Source organism: Thalassophryne amazonica, chromosome 19 (assembly GCF_902500255.1).
Source record: "Thalassophryne amazonica chromosome 19, fThaAma1.1, whole genome shotgun sequence".
Taxonomy (NCBI): Eukaryota; Metazoa; Chordata; class Actinopteri; order Batrachoidiformes; family Batrachoididae; genus Thalassophryne; species Thalassophryne amazonica.
In genome coordinates, this window is record NC_047121.1 from 27,990,887 (window position 1) to 28,012,537 (window position 21,651).

The window sequence follows — 21,651 nt, forward strand, 5'->3', positions numbered from 1 at the left end:
AAAAAAAAAATCACCAATACTAGCATTACATCACGAATTCTACTGGAATGACATCTACCAAAGACTGCCGAGTCCAACAACTGGCGAGTCCAGGTGGTTTCCATAGTAGAGAAGCTTGAATCTTCGACTGGACTGGGTTCAGTCGAAGATTCAAGCTTCTCTAGCTTCTACCAATGTTGATGCAGGTTTCTATTAGGGGTTGACCGAGACCAGGTTGGCCTTTCTGTGTGGAGTTTGCATGTTCTCCCCGTGTTTGCATGGGTTCCCTCTGGGTGCATCGGCTTCCTCCCACATCCAAAGACATGCAGGTTAGGTGGATTGGACACTTTATAATTGTCCAAATCTCCCTTGTAAAAGAGATCTCGATCTCAATGAGACTAACCTGATTAAGTAATTATTGGCCCAGCAGATTCCCATCTCACCTCTCGTTGAGTAGTCTCAGACACTTAGTAATGTCCAGATGGTTCAGCTCACTGTGATAATCAGTTAGAGCAGCCTCAACCTGCTGTCTGCTCCTCAGAACCAAACGGACCCGATCTCCCCGAACCATGTGCAGCTGGTCATCTGGAAGGAGACACGTTCTCATGTGATGGAAAAACACAGAGGGAAACTGCAGTGCACTGACTTTTCTGTGGGTGAACAGTTTAAAACAATCATTACAAAACAAAGAAGAGCTTCACTGAGAGGTGCATTAGATGTGTATTAGTTGAAGTAGGTCACAACGTTGAAGCGCAAAAGTTTTTGTGAATTTAGAAGACGGATACGTAAATTAAAATAAAATAACTTACCAAATGTGGTTTTCTTGTACAAGTGAAAAGATTTCTAGAGGTCAGTGAGGGCAACATATCATCAAAGTCTGAATATTCGCCCTATTGAGATATCCCATAATCCCTTGTGTGACAAAGAGGCGCTGCAATCTAAACAACATGGAGAAACCACATGGCAACCATTGCAAAGGACAATAAGCAGGGTGTTAAAGAGCAAGCTTCACTTTCCCCTAGAATGACACGAACAGGAAGCGATCGCGGCTCTCAGCAATTCCCATTGAAAATAACGGAGAAATCACTCGAGATTCTCACGTGTTTACATAAAACAAAACAATAAAAACGTCTAAAAACCTAGATAACATATTCATGAGAGTTTTAGGCCCAACATACAAAGAGTTTCACCGTGCAATTTTAATGTCATTATCCATGTGCAGCAGTTAAATTGCAATGTTATCTGACCATCTCACTGCATTTCCTAATGTTGTTGACATCTCGCTTGTCAGAAACCTGAGATTATGTGGGATTTGAAGCCTCAATAGGGCGAATTGTCTGGATCTGAAGCCTCAATAGGGCGAATTGTCTGGATCTGAAGCCTCAATAGGGCGAATTGTCTGGATCTGAAGCCTCAATAGGGCGAATTGTCTGGATCTGAAGCCTCAATAGGGCGAATTGTCTGGATCTGAAGCCTCAATAGGGCGAATTGTCTGGATCTGAAGCCTCAATAGGGCGAATTGTCTGGATCTGAAACCTCAATAGGGCAAATTGTCGGGCACCTACAACTTAAGATATTGAGCTACAAAGCTAAATTTTAACAAGATGTCTTCCAAAAATGACAACTTTACAGCTATGTCTGACATCTGAGCCAGGACCTATTTGGAAGACACCTAGTATATATTAAGTACATTATTTCAGCAAACCATAGCTCTTCAAGAGAAACACACAAAATGTGTTGCCATATGAATTTGTTACTTTGACCATTAGGCTTTAGGAACCCCATGTGGTGTTTGACCAATTATGAATGACTGTTGTTTTACTTAAAAATGGCAAAAGTATCCCTTAGTCAGCTGTAGCCTGATCAAGAGCAGGTCCTGGTGCACACGAGGTGGGAGGAAGACCACTACACTCTGAACAGGTTGCTAGTCCTTCATAGATAACAACATTTAGGAGTCTCTAATAAACTCAAGATCCAGGTCTTCGGCCTGTGACAGAAAGTCGGACTAATTTGAAGACTAACTTGTTCTTTGGACAAGGATACGTTTTGAGAATTTAAAAGTCAGTTACAGATTCTACAAACCTTTAATTGCAAATTTCTTGCAGAATGTCCTGAAGGTATTTTTCTCCACAAAGTTGAGCCCAGGAGGATAGGTGCGACTGCGGATGTACAGTTCTACTGCGTCGTACTTGGCAAAATAGATCTGCTCACACAGGGACAGATAATGAGACCAGTCATCACCAGATCCAAATTTAAAAACAGTTCCATTCAACTGAGATTTGGCTTAAAATGTATTCGTTCATGCAACATAACATCTCTAATTTTGTGAACAATTTTGATAAAAACTGACATTTGCAGTACAGGTGACAACAACTGCACAGAATGTCTTAGAACGTAAACACAGCATCACCATGGCAACTAATACATTTGGGACAGAAATGTCAAATAAAATGAACCTGACTCCATCTGTTCACAAGCACGCACACGCACACACACACACGCACACACCCTGTTATGCCCAAAACTACTGACTGATGCAACTGGTTTCCACACTCCAAATAAACACTTTACTTTTTTCTTTCTTTTTTATAACCACTCATTGTTTCATTCACCGGGCTGTAAATAATTATCATTTTCATTGTAGGGTCTTTTTTTCCCACACTGAATTAATTTATGCGCAAACTGTCAACACAAAATAATCTAACATTTTATATACGGAACCCTTTTCTGGAAAAAAATTAACGTGCTTTACATGGAAGATGTATTTACGTACAGCAGACCACGTGTTTAAAATAATTGAATGTGACAAATAAAACGAAATGAGAAAAAAAGAAGGCAAGTAAAGTAATGGAACATAAGTGAAGCTTATGCCCGGTCCACGGCCCACTGACCAGCACACTAGACCCTTTATTCTCTCCTTGGGGGTGGTGAGTCCATCCAAGCCCCCCTCCCTAAATGTTTTCTACATGTACCTCCTGCAATCACAGCTGATTTGTCGAGTCTGATGTTTCCTAGCTCTTGATTGGCTGAGCACACCTGATTCAGTTTAGTAGTGGGCGGAGCAGAGTGGGGACAACATGTGGGGCAGGTGACCCCTGATGGAACAATCCCAAATAAAATTGGCTGAAAATCATCCAAAACTTTCACCATTGGCACTGCGGTTTCAGTTGATCATTTTCAATGTAATACAAGTTCAAATTACATGTTAAAATCTAACAATTGAAATCAGAAGCTGGTTTATTAAATATACAGTATGAATTGCCAGGGTCATAAATTAAAAATGGATTTTTTTAAAAGAATCTTCCATTGTGACTCAGTCTGACAGTACTGGATCCACTACCTGTTCATCACTGCTGACTTCTTCCACCTCAACACTCTGGGGCAGATTTCTGGACTGAATCTGTGCAGGAACAACAATTTTCAGTAAATAAAAATAGCCACAGGTGAATACCAGCAGGTGGTCATGGGGGACATTCTTGGGAGAGGTCATTTTTTAAAACAATTTCTTCATATTTGTAAAGACCTTTTTCTGAATAGTCCCGAACATCACTAAAACAGAAGAACGTGCCTTAGACTTCAGGAAGGACAGTTCAGACCCAGATCCACTCCACATCATAGAGGTTTGTGTGAACAAAGTCCCTATTGTTTGATTCCCGGGTACATGCATCACTCAGGATCTCACCCAGACTACAAACACCACACCGGTATTCAAGAAAGCACAGCAGTGAAAGAACTTCCTGAGGATCCTCTGGAGAAATCAAATCAATTTTATTTATATAGCGCCAAATCACAACAAACAGTTGCCCCAAGGCGCTTTATATTGTAAGGCAAAAGCCATACAATAATTACAGAAAAACCCCAACGGTCAAAACGACCCCCTGTGAGCAAGCACTTGGCGACAGTGGGAAGGAAAAACTCCCTTTTAACAGGAAGAAACCTCCAGCAGAACCAGGCTCAGGGAGGGGCAGTCTTCTGCTGGGACTGGTTGGGGGCTGAGGGGAGAGAATCAGGAAAAAGACATGCTGTGGAAGACAGCAGAAATCAATCACTAATGATTAAATGCAGAGTGGTTCATACAGAGCAAAAAGAGAAAGAAACACTCAGTGCATCATGGGAACCCCCCAGCAGTCTAAGTCTATAGCAGCATAACTAAGGGATGGTTCAGGGTCACCTGATCCAGCCCTAACTATAAGCTTTAGCAAAAAGGAAAGTTTTAAGCCTAATCTTAAAAGTAGAGAGGGTGTCTGTCTCCCTGATCCGACTTGGGAGCTGGTTCCACAGGAGAGGAGTCTGAAAGCTGAAGGCTCTGCCTCCCATTCTACTCTTAAAAACCCTAGGAACTACAAGTAAGCCTGCAGTCTGAGAGCGAAGCGCTCTTTTGGGGTGATATGGTACTATGAGGTCCCTAAGATAAGATGGGACCTGATTATTCAAAACATTATAAGTAAGAAGAGGAATTTTAAATTCAATTCTGGAATTAACAGGGAGCCAATAAAGAGAGGCCAATATGGGTGAAATATGCTCTCTCCTTCTAGTCCCCGTTAGTACTCTAGCTGCAGCATTTTGAATTAACTGAAGGCTTTTCAGGGAACTTTTAGGACAACCTGATAATAATGAATTACAATAGTCCAGCCTAGAGGAAATAAATGCATGAATTAGTTTTTCAGCATCACTCTGAGACAAGACCTTTCTAATTTTAGAGATATTGCGCAAATGCAAAAAAGCAGTCCTACATATTTGCTTAATATGCGCATTGAAGGACATATCCTGATCAAAAATGACTCCAAGATTTCTCACAGTATTACTGGAGGTCAGGGTAATGCCATCCAGAGTAAGGATCTGGTTAGACACCATGTTTCTAAGATTTGTGGGGCCAAGTACAATAACTTCAGTTTTATCTGAATTTAAAAGCAGGAAATTAGAGGTCATCCATGTCTTTATGTCTGTAAGACATTCCTGCAGTTTAACTAATTGGTGTGTGTCCTCTGGCTTCATGGATAGATAAAGCTGGGTATCATCTGCGTAACAATGAAAATTTAAGCAATGCTTTCTAATAATACTGCCTAAGGGAAGCATGTATAAAGTGAATAAAATTGGTCCTAGCACAGAACCTTGTGGAACTCCATAATTAACCTTAGTCTGTGAAGAAGATTCCCCATTTACATGAACAAATTGTAATCTATTAGATAAATATGATTCAAACCACTGCAGCGCAGTACCTTTAATACCTATGGCATGCTCTAATTTCTGTAATAAAATTTTATGGTCAACAGTATCAAAAGCAGCACTGAGGTCTAACAGGACAAGCACAGAGATGAGTCCACTATCTGAGGCCATAAGAAGATCATTTGTAACCTTCACTAATGCTGTTTCTGTACTATGATGAATTCTAAAACCTGACTAAAACTCTTCAAATAGACCATTCCTCTGCAGATGATCAGTTAGCTGTTTTACAACTACCCTTTCAAGAATTTTTGAGAGAAAAGGAAGGTTGGAGATTGGCCTATAATTAGCTAAGATAGCTGGGTCAAGTGATGGCTTTTTAAGTAATGGTTTAATTACTGCCACCTTAAAAGCCTGTGGTACATAGCCAACTAATAAAGATAGACTGATCATATTTAAGATTGAAGCATTAATTAATGGTAGGGCTTCCTTGAGTAGCCTGGTAGGAATGGGGTCTAATAGACATGTTGATGGTTTGGAGGAAGTAACTAATGAAAGAAAGAAGTTATTGTCTCCTACCACGGTTCTATTGAGAGCATGTTGACATACTGCATATGCTAAGTGCGCAGTAGCCGACAGAATGCTCAAGAACGCTCAGAGGATCATCAGATCCACAGCGGGTGCCCACAGCTGTTTGGAAGAACTTATTTAGATTTATATAACGGCTGAGTGGATCCTTGTCATTTGATTAGTGCTTTGTATGTCACATGACATGGATTATTCGTCCCATTTGTGTTACATTTCATTTAGAGTGCAATTTGCTTCCATACGTTTGGTACCATTGCACTCTGCACACACACACCTGCACACATGCACGTGCAGACACACACACCCACACAGAAAACAAATCCACTGTGCTGTCTGGAGGCTGTTAGCAGGTAGCCCTTTCACACTCAAACACACACATCCCCTGTGGTGATAAACACTGTAAGCTTTACCGTTGAATCACTGTGGACAAAAAGCGTGGGCACAGCGTCTGCTCGGAGGGTCACCTTGTCCCCACTGCGGCCGAAGCAGTCCTCTGTAAAATGTGCTGAACACACAGATGACCAGAGTCGTGGGTGAAAGCCGGGCCGGCCTACGCTCTTTAACCACTGAACCAACAGGGCTGGATTGTGAACAGGAAACCTGCAAAGACGGACAAACAGTTACACTCATTCACATATATTCATATATGAGGACGACTGAGAAGTTTGAGCCTGATCTACAAAAAGTAGGGTGTGGTTCTCACCTTTTGTATTCTTTAAGAATGTATGAAGTTTTGAATCACTGGGTGCAATGTTTGTATATTTGCTGTCCATCAACAATGTCACATTTGAAAGGTTGTTTGGGAATTGTGCTCAATGCCATTTAGGAAAAGTACAAGAGAACCTGAACATAAACTGCATTGTAATTTTGAATAATTGAATTCAGGGTTCTACCTAGAACCATTTAGTGCTGGGTAAATTACGTGATAGCGACTCACGGCCGGGGGTCCGTGGGCCCCCGGCGGGGGTCAAGGGGGCAGAGCACCCTGAAGCTATAGGGTTTTATACTTCTAAAACGTTATTGCCAAGCCCTATTTTAACCAATTTTGAGTGGTTTTAAATGCATTAAAAGAAAGAATAGACAAAAAAAGACATTTATGTTGTAATATTTGTAATACCAAAGTTCTTTGTTTTAAATGTTTCTGTCAAAGTCTAACTTAATAAAGAGACTAGCATCGAAAAGGTTAAAAACACATTAATATTTGATGGGCATATAGCATTTACTCTCTTCTTCAAAATGAGACACCGTACCTTTTAATCCTGTGAAGCAGGCAGAGTTTTTCTGTCATGACAGTTTTTTTTCCAACATTTTTTGAGTGGGATAGCATTATTATTTTTTTAACAATATATCCTCCAACTGCCTTGTTTGAACAAGAGCTGAACCTGGACTGATTTGACTGTCATTTTCACTTTTACTGATTCACTGAGGCTCCTCCTCTCTCCTCTGCTCCCCTCCCCTTTGCTCTCACTGTCTGTTTTCCTTCAACCTTTTTGGAAACAGGGAGCCTTTAAACTGTAAAATAAGCCATAAACTGAGTATATTATCAGCATCTGCTGACACAGAAACAACTCTGGATTATGAAACATTTTTCTGGAGGATTTTTTTCTCATTAAGTCAGAGCAGAGTGCATCTCTGTCCAATCTGATCTCTGTTTTCAGCGTTGTGTGGCTTCACACAGAGCGCTGAAAGCAGCTGACTGTTGTTCGTGCTTACAGAAGAAGTAGAGAAGCTTGAAACTTCGACTGGACTCCAGTCAAAGATTCAAGCTTCTCTACTTTGGAAACTACCTGGACAACTGAGAGCCTTCACAGATACAGAAGAAAATAAGAAATATATTTCTTATTTCTTTAATTATTTGGTTGAAATTGCAAAATAAAACAAAAGTATGACTCTATAAGCTTGAAATGTGATCGAATTGGTACATTTTTCAGCAACGTTTCAGTTCATTTTTTGGAAAATTCATGGTGGGCAGGACAACAAATCTGAACGCAAGAGCCGAGAAGAAATTTGCAGTACTGGGTGGTACCGCCCGGCGCCGCCCACCGTAGCTAGAACCCTGGTTGAAATTACATGTTTTTTTTGTTTATTCAATAAATAATTAAAAAAAGACAAATGCAAATAATGTTTTATATATATGTATTGCCAGTTAGGAATCTGATTGTCTAAAACAGTGATTTCCAATCCTGGTACTTAGGACCCAAGGTACTGCACATTTTTCATCTGTCCTTGAATTTAGAGTAGATCAGCTCAGTCAGGCATGTCCACCTAATCAACAGATGACTGAGCAATGGACCTGCTCTGATTTAATTAACGCCCCAGTCACACGGCAACGGCAATAGCTGGACGAAGGATAAAAAGTCAAAAATTGTCAAGAAAAGGTGGACAAAACATCTTGCACTTTTATCATTACTGAAAAGCATGTGAATCAAGTGAACTCAAACAGAACTTAAAACGAAATTTGTTGACATCTGCAGTAATAAAAGGACTGAATGAAAGGAACAAACAAAACCGAAACTAATGAAAGAAAAACGAAGCGAACATCGACCTCAACGCTTTAAACCAAATCAAAACATTCATGATGACGTGACTGGAAGCCGGTATAAAACCTAGCACAGCCAACCTTGTCCTCATTTCCGCAGTACTTGCAGGTGCAAGATTTTGTTTCTCTTGACAACAAGTTTGTTCATCTTCACATTCTAGGTTCTCGTGGTGTGTCTATACCTTGTTGTACACTTCATCTGTGACAGTACTTGTCATGACGAGTACCTTTTATGAGTCCATGGCATCAACTATGGGGAGACGTCCTTGTCAGACGAAGGTTACTCCCGAAGACACACACACGCAGGCCAGCTACAAATGGTCGAAATGTGCGTAAATAGTTAAAGTAGCTAATAAATCATTAACAATATTGTTTCTGTATGAAAACAGTGCTTTTTCATACAAAAAAAAAAAAAAAAATCAAGGAATCATTAGTGATACTAGGATGATCATGACAAGGACGTCTGGCTCAGCTTGTCGAAGCTTTAGTTATTGATTCTTTCAGATGTTGCATTTGTCAACCTTCATTCAATACGTTGGACTTAAAATAAAACAAAACACCAACATTACAAAAACTAAGCAAATGATAAGAAACCATCAAGAATGAAAGCAAAACAAAATTTGGAGGAACTGAGGTTGTCAGTGGTATTTTAAAATTCCGATGAAGCACCAGCTGCTGGAACAAAGCTGGATGAAGGTTAAATAATGATAGATTTCTGTTTCATTTGGGCTTCATTGCCCTTCGTTAGAGCCGCATGAGCGGGGCTTTCAGTTTCTGGTTCATGATTTTAGAGGCTAATAGCTACTTAACCAGGTAGCCATGTCTGCACCTGTTCACTCACCTTATGCACTAACTCATGTTTGGGTGAAAATACGGAGAAACTGTGTCGTACTTGTGGAACGTGAGACCCAGGCCCCTCTCCACGGGGCCACAGCTGTTGGTGCAGTTGTAGATGCTGCAGCGGAGCCACTTCCTCTTGGTTTTTGTGATGCAGGTCGGGCAGCTAGAGATCCAGTGGGCCACATCTCGGCTCATGTTGGCCCAGTAGAAGTGTTGTGAGATGGCTCGATGGCAGATGCCGTAGCCATAGTGTCCCTGGTTGTCATGAAACTGCTGCAGGATTGCATTTACCTGGGTTTGAAAGCATCACGGAACTGTAATGATTCAGTTTATTAATTTGTTCCAACATCTATTCTACCAAAAAAATGCAACAAATAAAATTCTGCAGGTAGTCGAGGCATTAAACAAACAAATCAGTATTCATTTACATGAGTGACAGCTGTCTAAATGACTAAATAATGACATAATTTCAGAAATGTGTGTGTGTGTTCCTTGTGCGCAGGTAAGTTGACCCCAGAATTCCCCTTAAGGGGTTAGTTTTGGCAGAGGTAGGGATCACTGGGGTCAAAATTCAAAATTTTGGTATATGTCTGTTTGTGATGGTCTAGTGGTTAAGAGGATCCTCAGTTCAAACGCTCGTCGGGTTAGAAAATCACTAAGGGCCCTTGGGCAAGGTCCTTAATACCCAAGTTGCTCCCAGTGTGTATGTCATGGCAGCACCCTGAAATCGCTGTGTGTGTGTGTCATCATTGTAAAGCACTTTGAGCTTCTGATACAGATGGATAAGTGTTGTATAAATGCAGTCCATTTACTATTGTCCCAGGCACTTTGACCAATTTCTGCCAAACTTAGATACATGGATGACGGTCATTTCATTTAATTTTATTTATATAGTGCCAAATCACAACAAAGTCGCCTCCAGGCGCTTCACAAAAAAAAAAAAAAAAAAAAAAAAAGAAAAAATCAGGCATCAGAAAAAAAGACTCAGGCATCAGAAAGACAACAAACACAGTACAATTTGTCAGCCTTAAGCAACAAGAAAAACAAAAGAAATATCAAGGTGATAGCCAGCCACCAGCCCCAAGCCTCACCAAAAGAACCAGAATCTAGATAAAGTTAAGGCCACGGTACATTCTGTTTCCTAATAAAAAGTATAGTATCACACTATGCCAGTGTGCTAGCTATACGAAATGGAAATAAGTGTGTCTTAAGTGTGGACTTGAAATTTCTACAGAATCCGACTGTTTTATTGACTCAGGGAGATCATTCCACAGAACAGGGGCACAACAAGAGAAAGCTCTGTGACCCATAGACTTTTTGTTCACCTAGGGACACAAAGTAGTTCTGCACCCTGAGAATGCAGAGCCCGGGCTGGTACGCAAGGTTTAATTAGGTCAGCTAAGTAGGGAGGTGCCAGTCCATGAACAATTTTATAGGTTAGTAGCAGAACCTTAAAATCTGATCTCACAGGGACAGGAAGCCAGTGAAGAGATGCCAAAACGGGTGTAATGTGGTCAAACTTTCTGCTTCGTGTCAAAAGTCTGGCAGCGGCATTTTGAACCAATTGGAGACCCCTAATGCTGGACTGCGGTAAACCATGAAATAGAACATTGCAGTAGTCTAAGCGTTTTCTAAGCATTTCTAAGCGTTAGCTGGTTACATTGATGCCAATGTCTCGCTGGACCAATAACCATCATTTCAGTCTTATCTGCGTTTAAAAGTAGGAAGTTGCTAGACATCCAGCTTCTCACTGATGCAAAGCAATCTTCTAAGGATTTTATGTGGATGAGATTACCAGCAGTTATCGGCATGTATGACTGAGTATCATCAGCATAGCAGTGAAAGGCAATCCCAAAACTCTGTAGTATACGCCAAAGGAGTGCTACATACAGGGAGAAAAGGAAGGGGCCTAAAATGGATCCCTGTGAAACCCCAAATTTCATGTATCTAAGGTTAGAGGTAGTGTTAATATACAAAACAGTGAGAACCTCTGGTCAACTATGACATCAACCATGCAAGGGCACTCCCAGTAATCCCAATATAATTCTCCAGCCTATCAAGTAGAATATGATGATCCACGGTATCAAATGCAGCACTGAGATCTAACAGCACCAGAACCGTAGCGGTGTCCAACCCCACTGCAAGCAGAAGATCATTCACCACTTTAGTGACAGCTGTCTCTGTGGAATGATATTTTCACTTTTTCCAGAATTTTAGAGCCAAATGATAGACTTGATATTGGCCTATAGTTTTTTCAATACACCAGGGTCAAGATTAGATTTCTTAAGTAATGGTTTAATCACTGCAGATTTGAAACATTTAGGAACAGATACAGACGTTAATGAGACATTAATAATTTCCAGCACAGTTGGCCCAAGAGTGGGCCGCAGGTCCTTAAACAGTTTTGTTGGTATAGGATCAAATAAGCAGGTTGTGCTTTTTGTAGACACTACGAGTTTCATCAGTACGCCTAGTAAGATACTATCAAATTCAGTAAATCACTACACCCTGCTACCTCAATAGCAGGGTGTAGTGGGTGGGTTAAGGCATGCTGGATATGTTTAACCTAATGTCTTCTATTTTCTTCTCAAAGTAATCCAAGAAATCTTGTGCTATAAAAGGACAGCGACTTACAAGTGGTTGTCCATGAATAAGTGTTGCCACCGTGTCAAACAAGAACTCTGAGTTATGCTTGTTTTTGTTGATCAAATCAGAGTAATAGGCCTGCTTTGTAGTCAATATTGCATGCTTACAGTCTAAGATAGCATCACGCCACGCAAGGTGGAATACTTCCAATTTTGAACAACGCCATTTCTGTTCTAGACCTTAGCCTAATGCTTGAGGTCATGCAAGTAATCATTGAACCAAGGTCACTGTGTCTTGGGGGGGGTTAATAAAGGTGGCACAGTCATGTCAAGTGTAGTTTTGAGCGCTGAGTTTAAACTTTGGGCATTTTCCAAGCGTGACGCTAAGATAACAGACAGTCTAGCTTCAAGTACAGTGTACAGAGACAGCAAGGAAGGTACTGGGTGTGACATCTGGACAGTGGAAAGAAGACAAGGAGACTTGGTGGTGGAATGAAGATGCCCAGCAAAGCATAAGAAGAAAGGTTGGCAAAAACGTTTCGGGATACTTGGAGAGATGAAGAAAGTACACAAAAGTACAAGGAGATGGGGTGTAAGGCAAAAAAAGAAGTGGCAAAAACTAAGGAAAAGGCATTTAGCGACTTGTACAAGACGTTGAAGAGTAAGGAAGGAGAAAAGCACTTGTACCAACTGACCAGACAACGGGACAGAGCTGGAAAAGATGTGAAGCAGGTTAAGGTGGACTTGTGAATCACAGAGGTGTTACCAGGTTACAAAAACCGCATTTTTCATTTTAGAAGTGTTTATTTCTCACTAGCTATTACATAACATATGAGAAACATCTTAGATTTACATATAAATGCCGCAGTTTTGGAACGTTTTCTGCAATGTTTGAGGAGGAGCCAGCGCTGGTCTCTGTAACTCTCTGATTGGCTGCCACCGTGTGCTTCCCATAATACTTCACGCAAGTCTGGGGAAAACCCCACGTTATCTATGACGTCACAGTCACACTGTAAAGATCTCACACCGTATAGGTCTCACACTGTCACTGCCGTAAATAGTTCAAGTCCATCTGTTCTTTAGAAAACTGACCCTTCAGGGGAACGTTTTATTAATTTTTTCTAGACAAACGCAAATTCTGATTGCATTGGTAATGTCATATGATAAATCACCTACTTGAAGGCTAATAAATAAGATTATAGTGGTGACAGTGAAAATTAAATCCTTAAATCTTAAAAGCTCAGTGGCCTTATACTTTTAATGAAAAAGAAAGTTTCCATTGACACTTTTCTCACAGTGCTAAAGTGGCTGACAGCAGCTCTCTGCTGCTCACAAATTAAAACTCCTGTTCCGAACTGTGACATCTAAACACAAATATGAACTGAACCGTGACTCCCCCAATATAGTGTATAATTCAGACCTTCTAGCTCGACTATGTTTACAAAAGCATAGTTTGAAAGTCATAATGTTGTGTGAATGAGTGCTAACCTCCTCCCTACTGCGTGCCACTCTGACAGGAGGAGACACTCGTGTGTACATCAGAACACCATCTGAAACAGAAACGCTTCTAGATTATTTCTTAAGCAATTTACGTTGAATCAGATAACCTAAACTAATTGGTCAGAATTAAAAAGGTGAGACAACGATGTGTCATGTTTTACCGATCAGGCCAAAGCGTTTGGCCATCCTCTTCAGAGCAAATCTGTTTTTCTTGCTTTGTGCTGGTAAGATCCTGTGGCTCAGATACCTGAAAAACACAAAGGCGTGTTCCCAAAAATAGTAACAAGATGCAAACATGAAAAAAAAAAAAAAAAAAAAAAAAAAACACAACACAAATCCAACTTTACCTGACAATCTGGCTGTAAACTGTGAAGCCGGACTCAAACATACTTTGTCGCTTTGCATCCTCTGTTGCTGTCTGGAACGTTCTAGAGTTTGGATCAGGAGACGGGAGGCAGTACTGGTGTTCCAGCAGCTGCACGGGCCGTTCTGATCCCACATCAGAGGATTCTGAGGTTTGGACAACATCGCATGTGGAGAGAAATTCTTCCAGGGTGTTGGAATGGAGAAACTCCTCATCTGAAGGGGCTGAAACCTGAAACCAGGAGCTGTTATTTAGCAGGTTCGACTGTTCAAGCTCTGCGTAGTGTCAGAGCTTTTACAGAGTCCAGTAGGTGTCAGCAGAGAGCGACATTTGTAAAACATTCAAGCCTCTAAAGAGACCCTCATTTAAGATTGGTAACATCCACACATTTATCTCATCTCTTTGATTTAATAGTTTTTTCCTCTAATTATGTCCATCAAAGAGCAGTGTGGCCATCTTCTGGTGTTTTAGACAAAGAGAAGGGAGGGAATTAAATTAAATACTTTAATGGTGTAAGTTTAAAACTTGTCGGTGCAAATTATAAATTTTATGGAACGATCTCTCAAGGTGAATGTTGTAAAGGTGAAACACGCACAACTGACATGTAAATTAATAACCGGAGAGAAATATTTCTTTTACAAACTTTGCAAATCTCCTTTTTCAGCTAAAATGTATATGAAACAGAGCAGGAGGGTGTCATGTGACTCCCCCATCAATAAGCCGAACAACACTGCGCACCTTTTAAATTTTTTTTTATTTTATTTTATTTTTTTAGGTTTTGTGTATGATGAGGGTCAAGACAGGTTTAAAAAAAGAAACGGGAGTGGGGGGGTGAACAACAACAAAAAACTTCAGAGATTAAACTCATAAATTCACATGAGGAAAAAAAAAAACTCTGGTATTCAGACATTAAAGTCGTAAATTCACAAGAAAAAAAAAATTGTTTTTGTTTTTTTCTTGAAAAATTAGCCCCAATATGCTGTGGTACTTTTCATTTGTTTGTTTGTTTTTTAATAAACAATATCAGATGAATTTACAATTACACTTTTTGCTTTCTTTTTCTTAAGGGAGAAACAGCAAACTGACTCAACTGTGTACATGGAAATAATAGTAAACGCAAAGTAACTGAATACAAACATTTAAACAGAAACAAACACTTATTATAGAGAATTTATTTATATACAATAAATATTAATAAAAGGGAGAAAAGAAAAAAGAGACCCACCCATCCTGGCTCATAAGACAGAGTGTGTGTATAAATATCAGCTTCTAATAAGAAAATCAATCTGTGTGTGAATAGTCAAGTTACTCTTAATCAGTCAAAAATGTTCCCCATATATGGGGAAAAAACTTGTGTGGATCATCTTGTATATTTAATTTTCTCAATCTTAAGAAAGAATGCAATGTCGCTAACCCAGAGTGAAATAGCTGGTAGGTGAGGAGATGTCGATAGTAGAAACAAACAACATCTGGCTAGTAATGAGGTCAATCGATTCATCTCCAGCTGCACAGAACTTAGATTCATCTGAAGCACCAAAAATGGCTATAAGTGGGCAAGAGTGTAAAGGAATGTCCAATATACCAGACAATATGATGAAGTAACGAGACCAAAATGTGTGTAATTGCAAATTACATCTGCTGGAGCATCTATTAAATTTGTCTTCTGCCTCTCCACCGTACTACCTCTGACATCATGTCTGCATTAAACACTATCCTGTATGTTCACTCTTTTGTTTTTGGCAGCTTCTGTAGCTGCATGTTTACTTATTAGGATTTTGTTAGTGTACTTCTACTGATGTATATACCTGATCCTTCAGACTACATTAAAAAAAGAAAAAAGTTGGAATCAAATCAACTTGTGTTTAAAAGTTGGTGTGTAAAACCCCACAAGCTTAAGAAATGCACAAGCTTACCCATTTTTCACCGTCTGTGTGTGCGTGTGTGTGTGTGAGAAAGAGATCATCACCTCATCCTCCAGTGCGGTAACAGAGATAATGGTGGGAACAGCGTCCGGGGCCAGAGTCAGCTGACCCTCTTCATTCAGTATGAAGCATGATGGCTCAAAATGTCGAGAACAAAGGCAGGAGTTGGTGCGCAGCGAGCCTTCATCCCTCTGAGCCACTGCCAGCCACCTCGTCCTCTGCTCCGCATCCTTTGGAAACCTAAAGTTCACAGCAAGTCAAATATCCCCCCCCACCCCCGGATTTGTTTTTAGTCATGCTCATGACACAGTTCTCACAATGCCAGCACGATTATCACAGTAAAGTTCCTCTGCATCGTTAATCCATCCGCAGCTTTATTAACGTGGTTTCTGACCTGTGGAATTGGAGGTCGGGATGGGAGTAGCTAGAGGTATCACAGCCGTAGGCCAAGCAATACCGGGCCGGCATCTTATCCCGCTCAGTCGCTGTTCGGCTCTGACAAAGTGGACAGGCACTGATCCAGTTCTTCACCGCCTCGGTCACACCAACCCAGTAATACATCGACTGGACAGAGGAAGAAGAACTGTTTCTGACGTGTCGCGTTTACACTCAGACTCTATCCTTGCACACTCTCCACTCTCAGCTTGCACAGTCACACTATTTGATTTTAATGACGTCATATTTGTAGTTATTAATTAGGGAATAATCCTGTTGTGTCTGATGATTTGTGGACATTAATGCTGGATTTTACGGCTGCAAATTGAGTTTTAAATGGCCATTTACCACCATAATCCAGCATTAACCTCTGCAAATCATCAGACACAAGGGGCTTATTCCCGTTCTAATCCAATTCCAATGTTTGCACAGATCCGTGTCCACCACTGATGGCTACATCTTAATCCGCATAATAATATAGTTCGGTAAAAATGTTACTCAGACAAAGCGTGTGGTCGGCTCGTCAGAGCTTACCGTGGAAACAGCATCTTCATGCCAAACAGGAAATTCTGTGAGCAGAATCCACATCAATATTTTCATATGGCAGCTGAAATTAATCCATTTCTGTGTCGTTGCTCCGCCAGTTTTGTTTTGTTTTTTCCTTCTTCTTCTTCGTGTTTAATGACAATTGGCAACTTCTCGCTCTCATCTGACAGCACCATTATTGACATCTGTGTATCAACACGTGCGGACAGGGCGTGAGGTAACACATTGAATGTGAAACGGTTTTAATATTTTGCCACCGTTTACGCAATATTTTATGGTCTGAAATCTCACACGTTTAGCCAGTAAGATTTGCAAAAAAAATGTAATTGGATTAGAACTAGAATTTAAGCCCTTCTTTGTTTATACGGCACAGATTAAAGCAAAAAGAAACACACACACTTAACTGTGTATTTGCACTCACAGATTAATGCCTCAAAATTAAAATTAAAATAAAAAACTCTGGTATTTTTGTGACTAATGAAAAGTGTGAAGTGGCAAGTGCCAAAAAAGAAGAAATTACAACGATTTTTTCAATTTAAAATTAATGTAAAAATGTTTCCAGTATACTTATGAAGCAATAAAAAGCATTTTCGCACCACACTTCATCAGTGCACTTGACCAACAAACAACACACACGCACCATTATCTGCTTTAACATCCGAACCCGCCCAATGTGGTGGTTGTTGTCATGGAAACGGATGAGAATCTCCCGGACTTCCTCATTGCTCCTGACAACACGGAGGAGACGGCCACGGTACATTCGCCACAGTACGCCATCTAAGAGGAAAGAGGTAGGAAATACAGTTACAAGCAGGAATAAAAGTACTACACAAAGTACATAAATACTCATTTATCTGCGAGTCACACTGAAAACTGGGTCAAAGTTACGACATCTCCACTGGGTGCTTGACATTCCCGCAAATTCATGATGAAAATGATGAAATGTTCTGGATAAGGTACAACAGCAAAACCAATGGAGGGATAGAGACTTAAAATGATCACGGTATGGTACTCAACCAGCAGTGTCTGCTGACATCACGACGTCACAAATATATTTCAGAATTATTTTCATAATTTCATTTCAAAAGAAGGACTGACTGTTACAATCTCTAGTCTTTCCATGGGTGCCTGACTATCGCTGGCAACTGTTCTGAGAGGTTAAACTGTGTCCAAATGTAATTAAGATGGGTTACATGCAGAAGACAAATTTTATTTTATCTAAGCATTCTTCAGTTTTCATGCAGTTACAGTACATCCAGGAAGTATTTACAGCACTTCACTTTTTCCACATATTATGTTACAGCCTTATCCCAAAATACAGTGAATTCATTTTTCTCCTCAAAATTCTACTCACAACACCCCATAATGACAACATGACAGAAGTTTTTTTTTTTTATTAAAAAAAAATAAAAAAAAAACTAAGAAACCACGTGTAATTAAGTATTCACACCCTTTGCTCAATACTTTGTTGATGCACTTTTGGCAGTAATTACAGCCTGAAGTCTTCTTGAATATGATGCCACAAGCTTGGTGCACCTATCTTTGGGCAGTTTGGCCCATTTCTCTTTGCAGCACCTCCCAAGTTCCATCAGGTTGGATGGGGAGCGTCGGTGCACAGCCATTTTCAGATCTCTCCAGAGATGTTCAGTCGGATTCAGGTCTGGACTCTGGCTGGGCCACTCAAGGACATTCACAGATTTGTCCTGAAGCCACTCCTTTGAGATTTTGGCTGTGTGCTTAGGGTCATTGTCCTGCTGAAACATGACCCATCACACCAGTCTGAGGTCAAGAGCGCTCTGGAGCAGGTTTTCGTCCAGGATGTCTCTGTACATTGCTGTATTCATCTTTTCCTCAATCCTGACTAGTCTCCCAGTTCCTGCTGCTGAAAAAAATCTCCACAGCATGATGCTGCCACCACCATGCTTCATTGTAGGGATGGTGCCTGGTTTCCTCCAAACATGATGCCTGGCATTCACGCCAAAGAGTTCAATCTTTGTCTCATCAGACCAGAGAATTTTGTTTCTCATGGTCTAAGAGTCCTTCAGGTGCCTTTTGGCAAACTTAAGGTGGGCTGCCATGTGTTTTTTACTAAGGAATGGCTTCTATCTGGCCACTCTACCATACAGGCCTGATTGGTGGATTGCGTCAGAGATGGCTGTCCTTCTGGAAGGTTCTCATCTCTCCACAGAGGAATGCTGGAGCTCTGACAGAGTGACCATCGCATTTTTGGTCACCTCCCTGACTAAGACCCTTCTCCCCCATTTGCTCAATTTAGATGGGCAGCCAGCTCTAGGAAGGGTCCTGGTGGATCTGAACTTCTTCAATTTATGGATGATGGAGGCCACTGTGCTCATTGAGACCTTCAAAGCAGCAAAAATATTTCTGTACCCTTCCCCAGATTTGTGTCTCGAGACAATCCTGTCTTTGAGATGTATAGACAATTCCTTTGACTTCATGTTTGGTTTGTGCTCTAACATGCACTGTCAACTCTGGGCCCTTATATGTAGACAGGTGTGTGTCTTTCCAAATCATGTCCAATCAACTCAGTTTACCCCAGGTGGACTCCAATTCAGCTGAAGAAACATCTCAAGGATGATCAGTGGAAACAGGATATAACTGAGCTCAATTTTGACCTATGTGGTAAAGGCTGTGAATACTTATGTACGTGTGATTTCTTAGAGTTTTTTTTTTTTTTTTTTTTTTTTTTAAGAAATTTGCAAAAATAAAAAATGGAAAAAACACTTTTCACATTGTCATTATGGGGTATTATGTGTAGAATTTGGAGGATAAAAAAATAATTTCACCCATTTTGGAATAAGTCTGTAACATAACAAAATATGGAAAAAGTGTAGTGCTGTGAAAACTTTTTGGATGCACTGTATTCACTCATTGGCCACTTTATTAGGTACACACTGCTAATACCAGTTTCAACCCCCCTTTTTTCCCCAGATAGATTCAACGAGGTGTTGCAAACAGTCCTCAGAGATGTTGGTCCATACCGAAAGGATGGCATCATGCAGTCGCTCATTCAACCAGTCTGCCTATTCTCCTCTGACAACAAGACATTTTCATCCACACAACTGCCACTCACTGGATATATTCTCTTTAATGGACCATTCTCTGCAAACCCTGGAGGTGGTTGTGTATGAAAATCCCAGTAGATCAGCAGTTTTTGAAATACTCAGACCAGCCTGTCCGGCATCAACAACCATGCCACGTTCAAAGTCACTTCAAACCCCTTTCTTCCCCATTCTGGTACTCTGAACTTCAGCAAGTTGTCTTCATCACGTCTAGATGCCTAAATGCATTGAGTTGCTGCCATGTGATTGGCTGATTAGCAATTTGTGTTAACAAGCAATTGAACAGGTGTACCTAATAAAATGGCTGGTGAGTGTATACGGTATTTTACAGCATATAAGTCAAATTTGTCAACAAAAAAAAGGGATTGTGGAGTAGAAAAAAAATAGATAATTTGCATAATTTTTCTGTATGTGGAACTCATTTTGTAACACAGCGTTGTCCTGGGTGTGAGTTTAAAATGGACATGAACTCAATGTAGCACATGTGCACACCACAGCCTGTGCTGTTACTTAAAATTACTTGCTTTAAATTCCAAAAATAAGAGATGGGGATGTGTTGGACAAAATATTGGATGCTATTTGATGCTGTTCAGACAGAATAAATCATCACATGGACACGGATTGCTGGAGTAGTGAACTGTGGATTTACACTGGTGGTATTGAACATAAAGACTGTTAAATTACAAAAAAAAAAAGTAAGATTGACAAATAAATGTGCATGTGGACAAAAGTGCATAAATATGCAAAATAAAATAAAAAAAAAAAAAACTCTGTAGAACATCACCTATGTATCTTTGAAGTACCTTTATAGAGAAAGTGTTTGCTCGCAGCTTTGGTCACTTTCTTTGAAGACTTTGTTGAATCGCCAGGAAGTGTTCCTGTGCGCACAAAATGCTCAACCTTATCCAGAAACTCAAAACTAGGCATCTGTGGGGTAAGAAGAGAGAGTGATTTTAACAGAGATGATGAGACAAGAGCCTTTATTCAAACCCACAAAAATATAAAAATAAAAATCCTCTGTCACTCCACAAAACACTGCTCGTATCAGTCAGAACTGAAGAGGACAAAATCCAGGCAGATTCTTCAACACAAAGTCAAAGTATCAACTGATACCAGCACAGAAAAGCTTCTTAGGAAATCTATATTCTCTCCAGATGGCACAGATTAGAATAATTCTGTCATTACATTCTAACTATGCAACAAACATTTATGTTAGTCTGCCTTCAAACTGACTCCGAGGACGGAATATCAGCTCCCAAAAATCTAAATCTCACAGACATTCAATTTCCTTTCATTTGCTTTCATTCCAAGTACTTTTTTTTTGGGGGGGGGGTGACCTTGGGAAATGCATAAATAAATAAATAAATAAGAAGTAGATTTCCAGTTTTAGAATTATGCATAGATTAGGAATTTATACAAACTAAACAAAAATATATCTTTCCATACATGATGATCAATACAAATGCTTCTTTTTTTTTTTTTATTATGCTCAATTAATGTTTCCAGAACTTTACCAGCTTCCAAATTACAAATCCTGGAGGTTGTACAATCACAGTTTGTGCACTTGAGAGGTGAATATGATGATGACACATTAGCTGTGTTTTAACTGAAGACACTTTATGGAAACTGAGCGAGAATCTGTGAAAAAGTAATAATTCTAAAATAAATCTCAGTAATTTCAACAGCATATTGCAACATTAAACAGAAACAATGATATTCATCCATTCATCCCCCAAATACACCCTCTTGGCTTGTACTTACTGTGTTTTATCATTAGAGGCAGTATGACAAAGGAAGCAACTCCCAAACCAGGTCAACCCTACCAGAGGCCTGTTCTCTCTACACCACCATGGAACATGTTCTCTTTCACGTCAAGTTTCAAAGTTTGCACAGAGTCACTGCTCTTTGGTCTGACACCCCCTCCCCTTTAAAAACACTGCTTTGCTTTGTAGTGGAACGGATAAAGTCCATTTTATGCTAGAATCATACAAATAATAAAAGTACCAATACGAGGTCTGTCTAAAAAGTATAGTACCTTTTTATTTTTTGCAAAAACCATATGGATTTGAATCACGTGTGATTGCATCGGCCAAGCTTGAACCTTCGTGCG

The 21,651-nt window shown here is 40.1% G+C and overlaps 1 protein-coding gene across 4 annotated transcripts in view; it reads right to left on the minus strand.

Moving 5' to 3' along the window:
- LOC117531765 overlaps positions 1-21,651 on the minus strand; it is a 35,575-nt gene that overhangs the window by 6,513 nt on the left and 7,411 nt on the right. For 3 of the 4 annotated variants that reach the window (XM_034194893.1, XM_034194896.1, XM_034194897.1), the window contains exons 2-13: positions 20,345-20,468; positions 17,102-17,238; positions 15,875-16,044; positions 15,525-15,720; positions 13,542-13,789; positions 13,356-13,441; positions 13,183-13,244; positions 9,162-9,400; positions 6,141-6,330; positions 3,320-3,379; positions 2,062-2,182; positions 423-564 (exon numbers count right to left, since the gene is read on the minus strand). In XM_034194893.1, coding sequence (XP_034050784.1) covers positions 423-564; positions 2,062-2,182; positions 3,320-3,379; positions 6,141-6,330; positions 9,162-9,400; positions 13,183-13,244; positions 13,356-13,441; positions 13,542-13,789; positions 15,525-15,720; positions 15,875-16,044; positions 17,102-17,238; positions 20,345-20,468 — 1,775 coding nt within the window. The remainder of the gene's footprint in view (positions 1-422; positions 565-2,061; positions 2,183-3,319; positions 3,380-6,140; positions 6,331-9,161; positions 9,401-13,182; positions 13,245-13,355; positions 13,442-13,541; positions 13,790-15,524; positions 15,721-15,874; positions 16,045-17,101; positions 17,239-20,344; positions 20,469-21,651) is intronic. The other variant, XM_034194895.1, reaches the window with a different exon arrangement.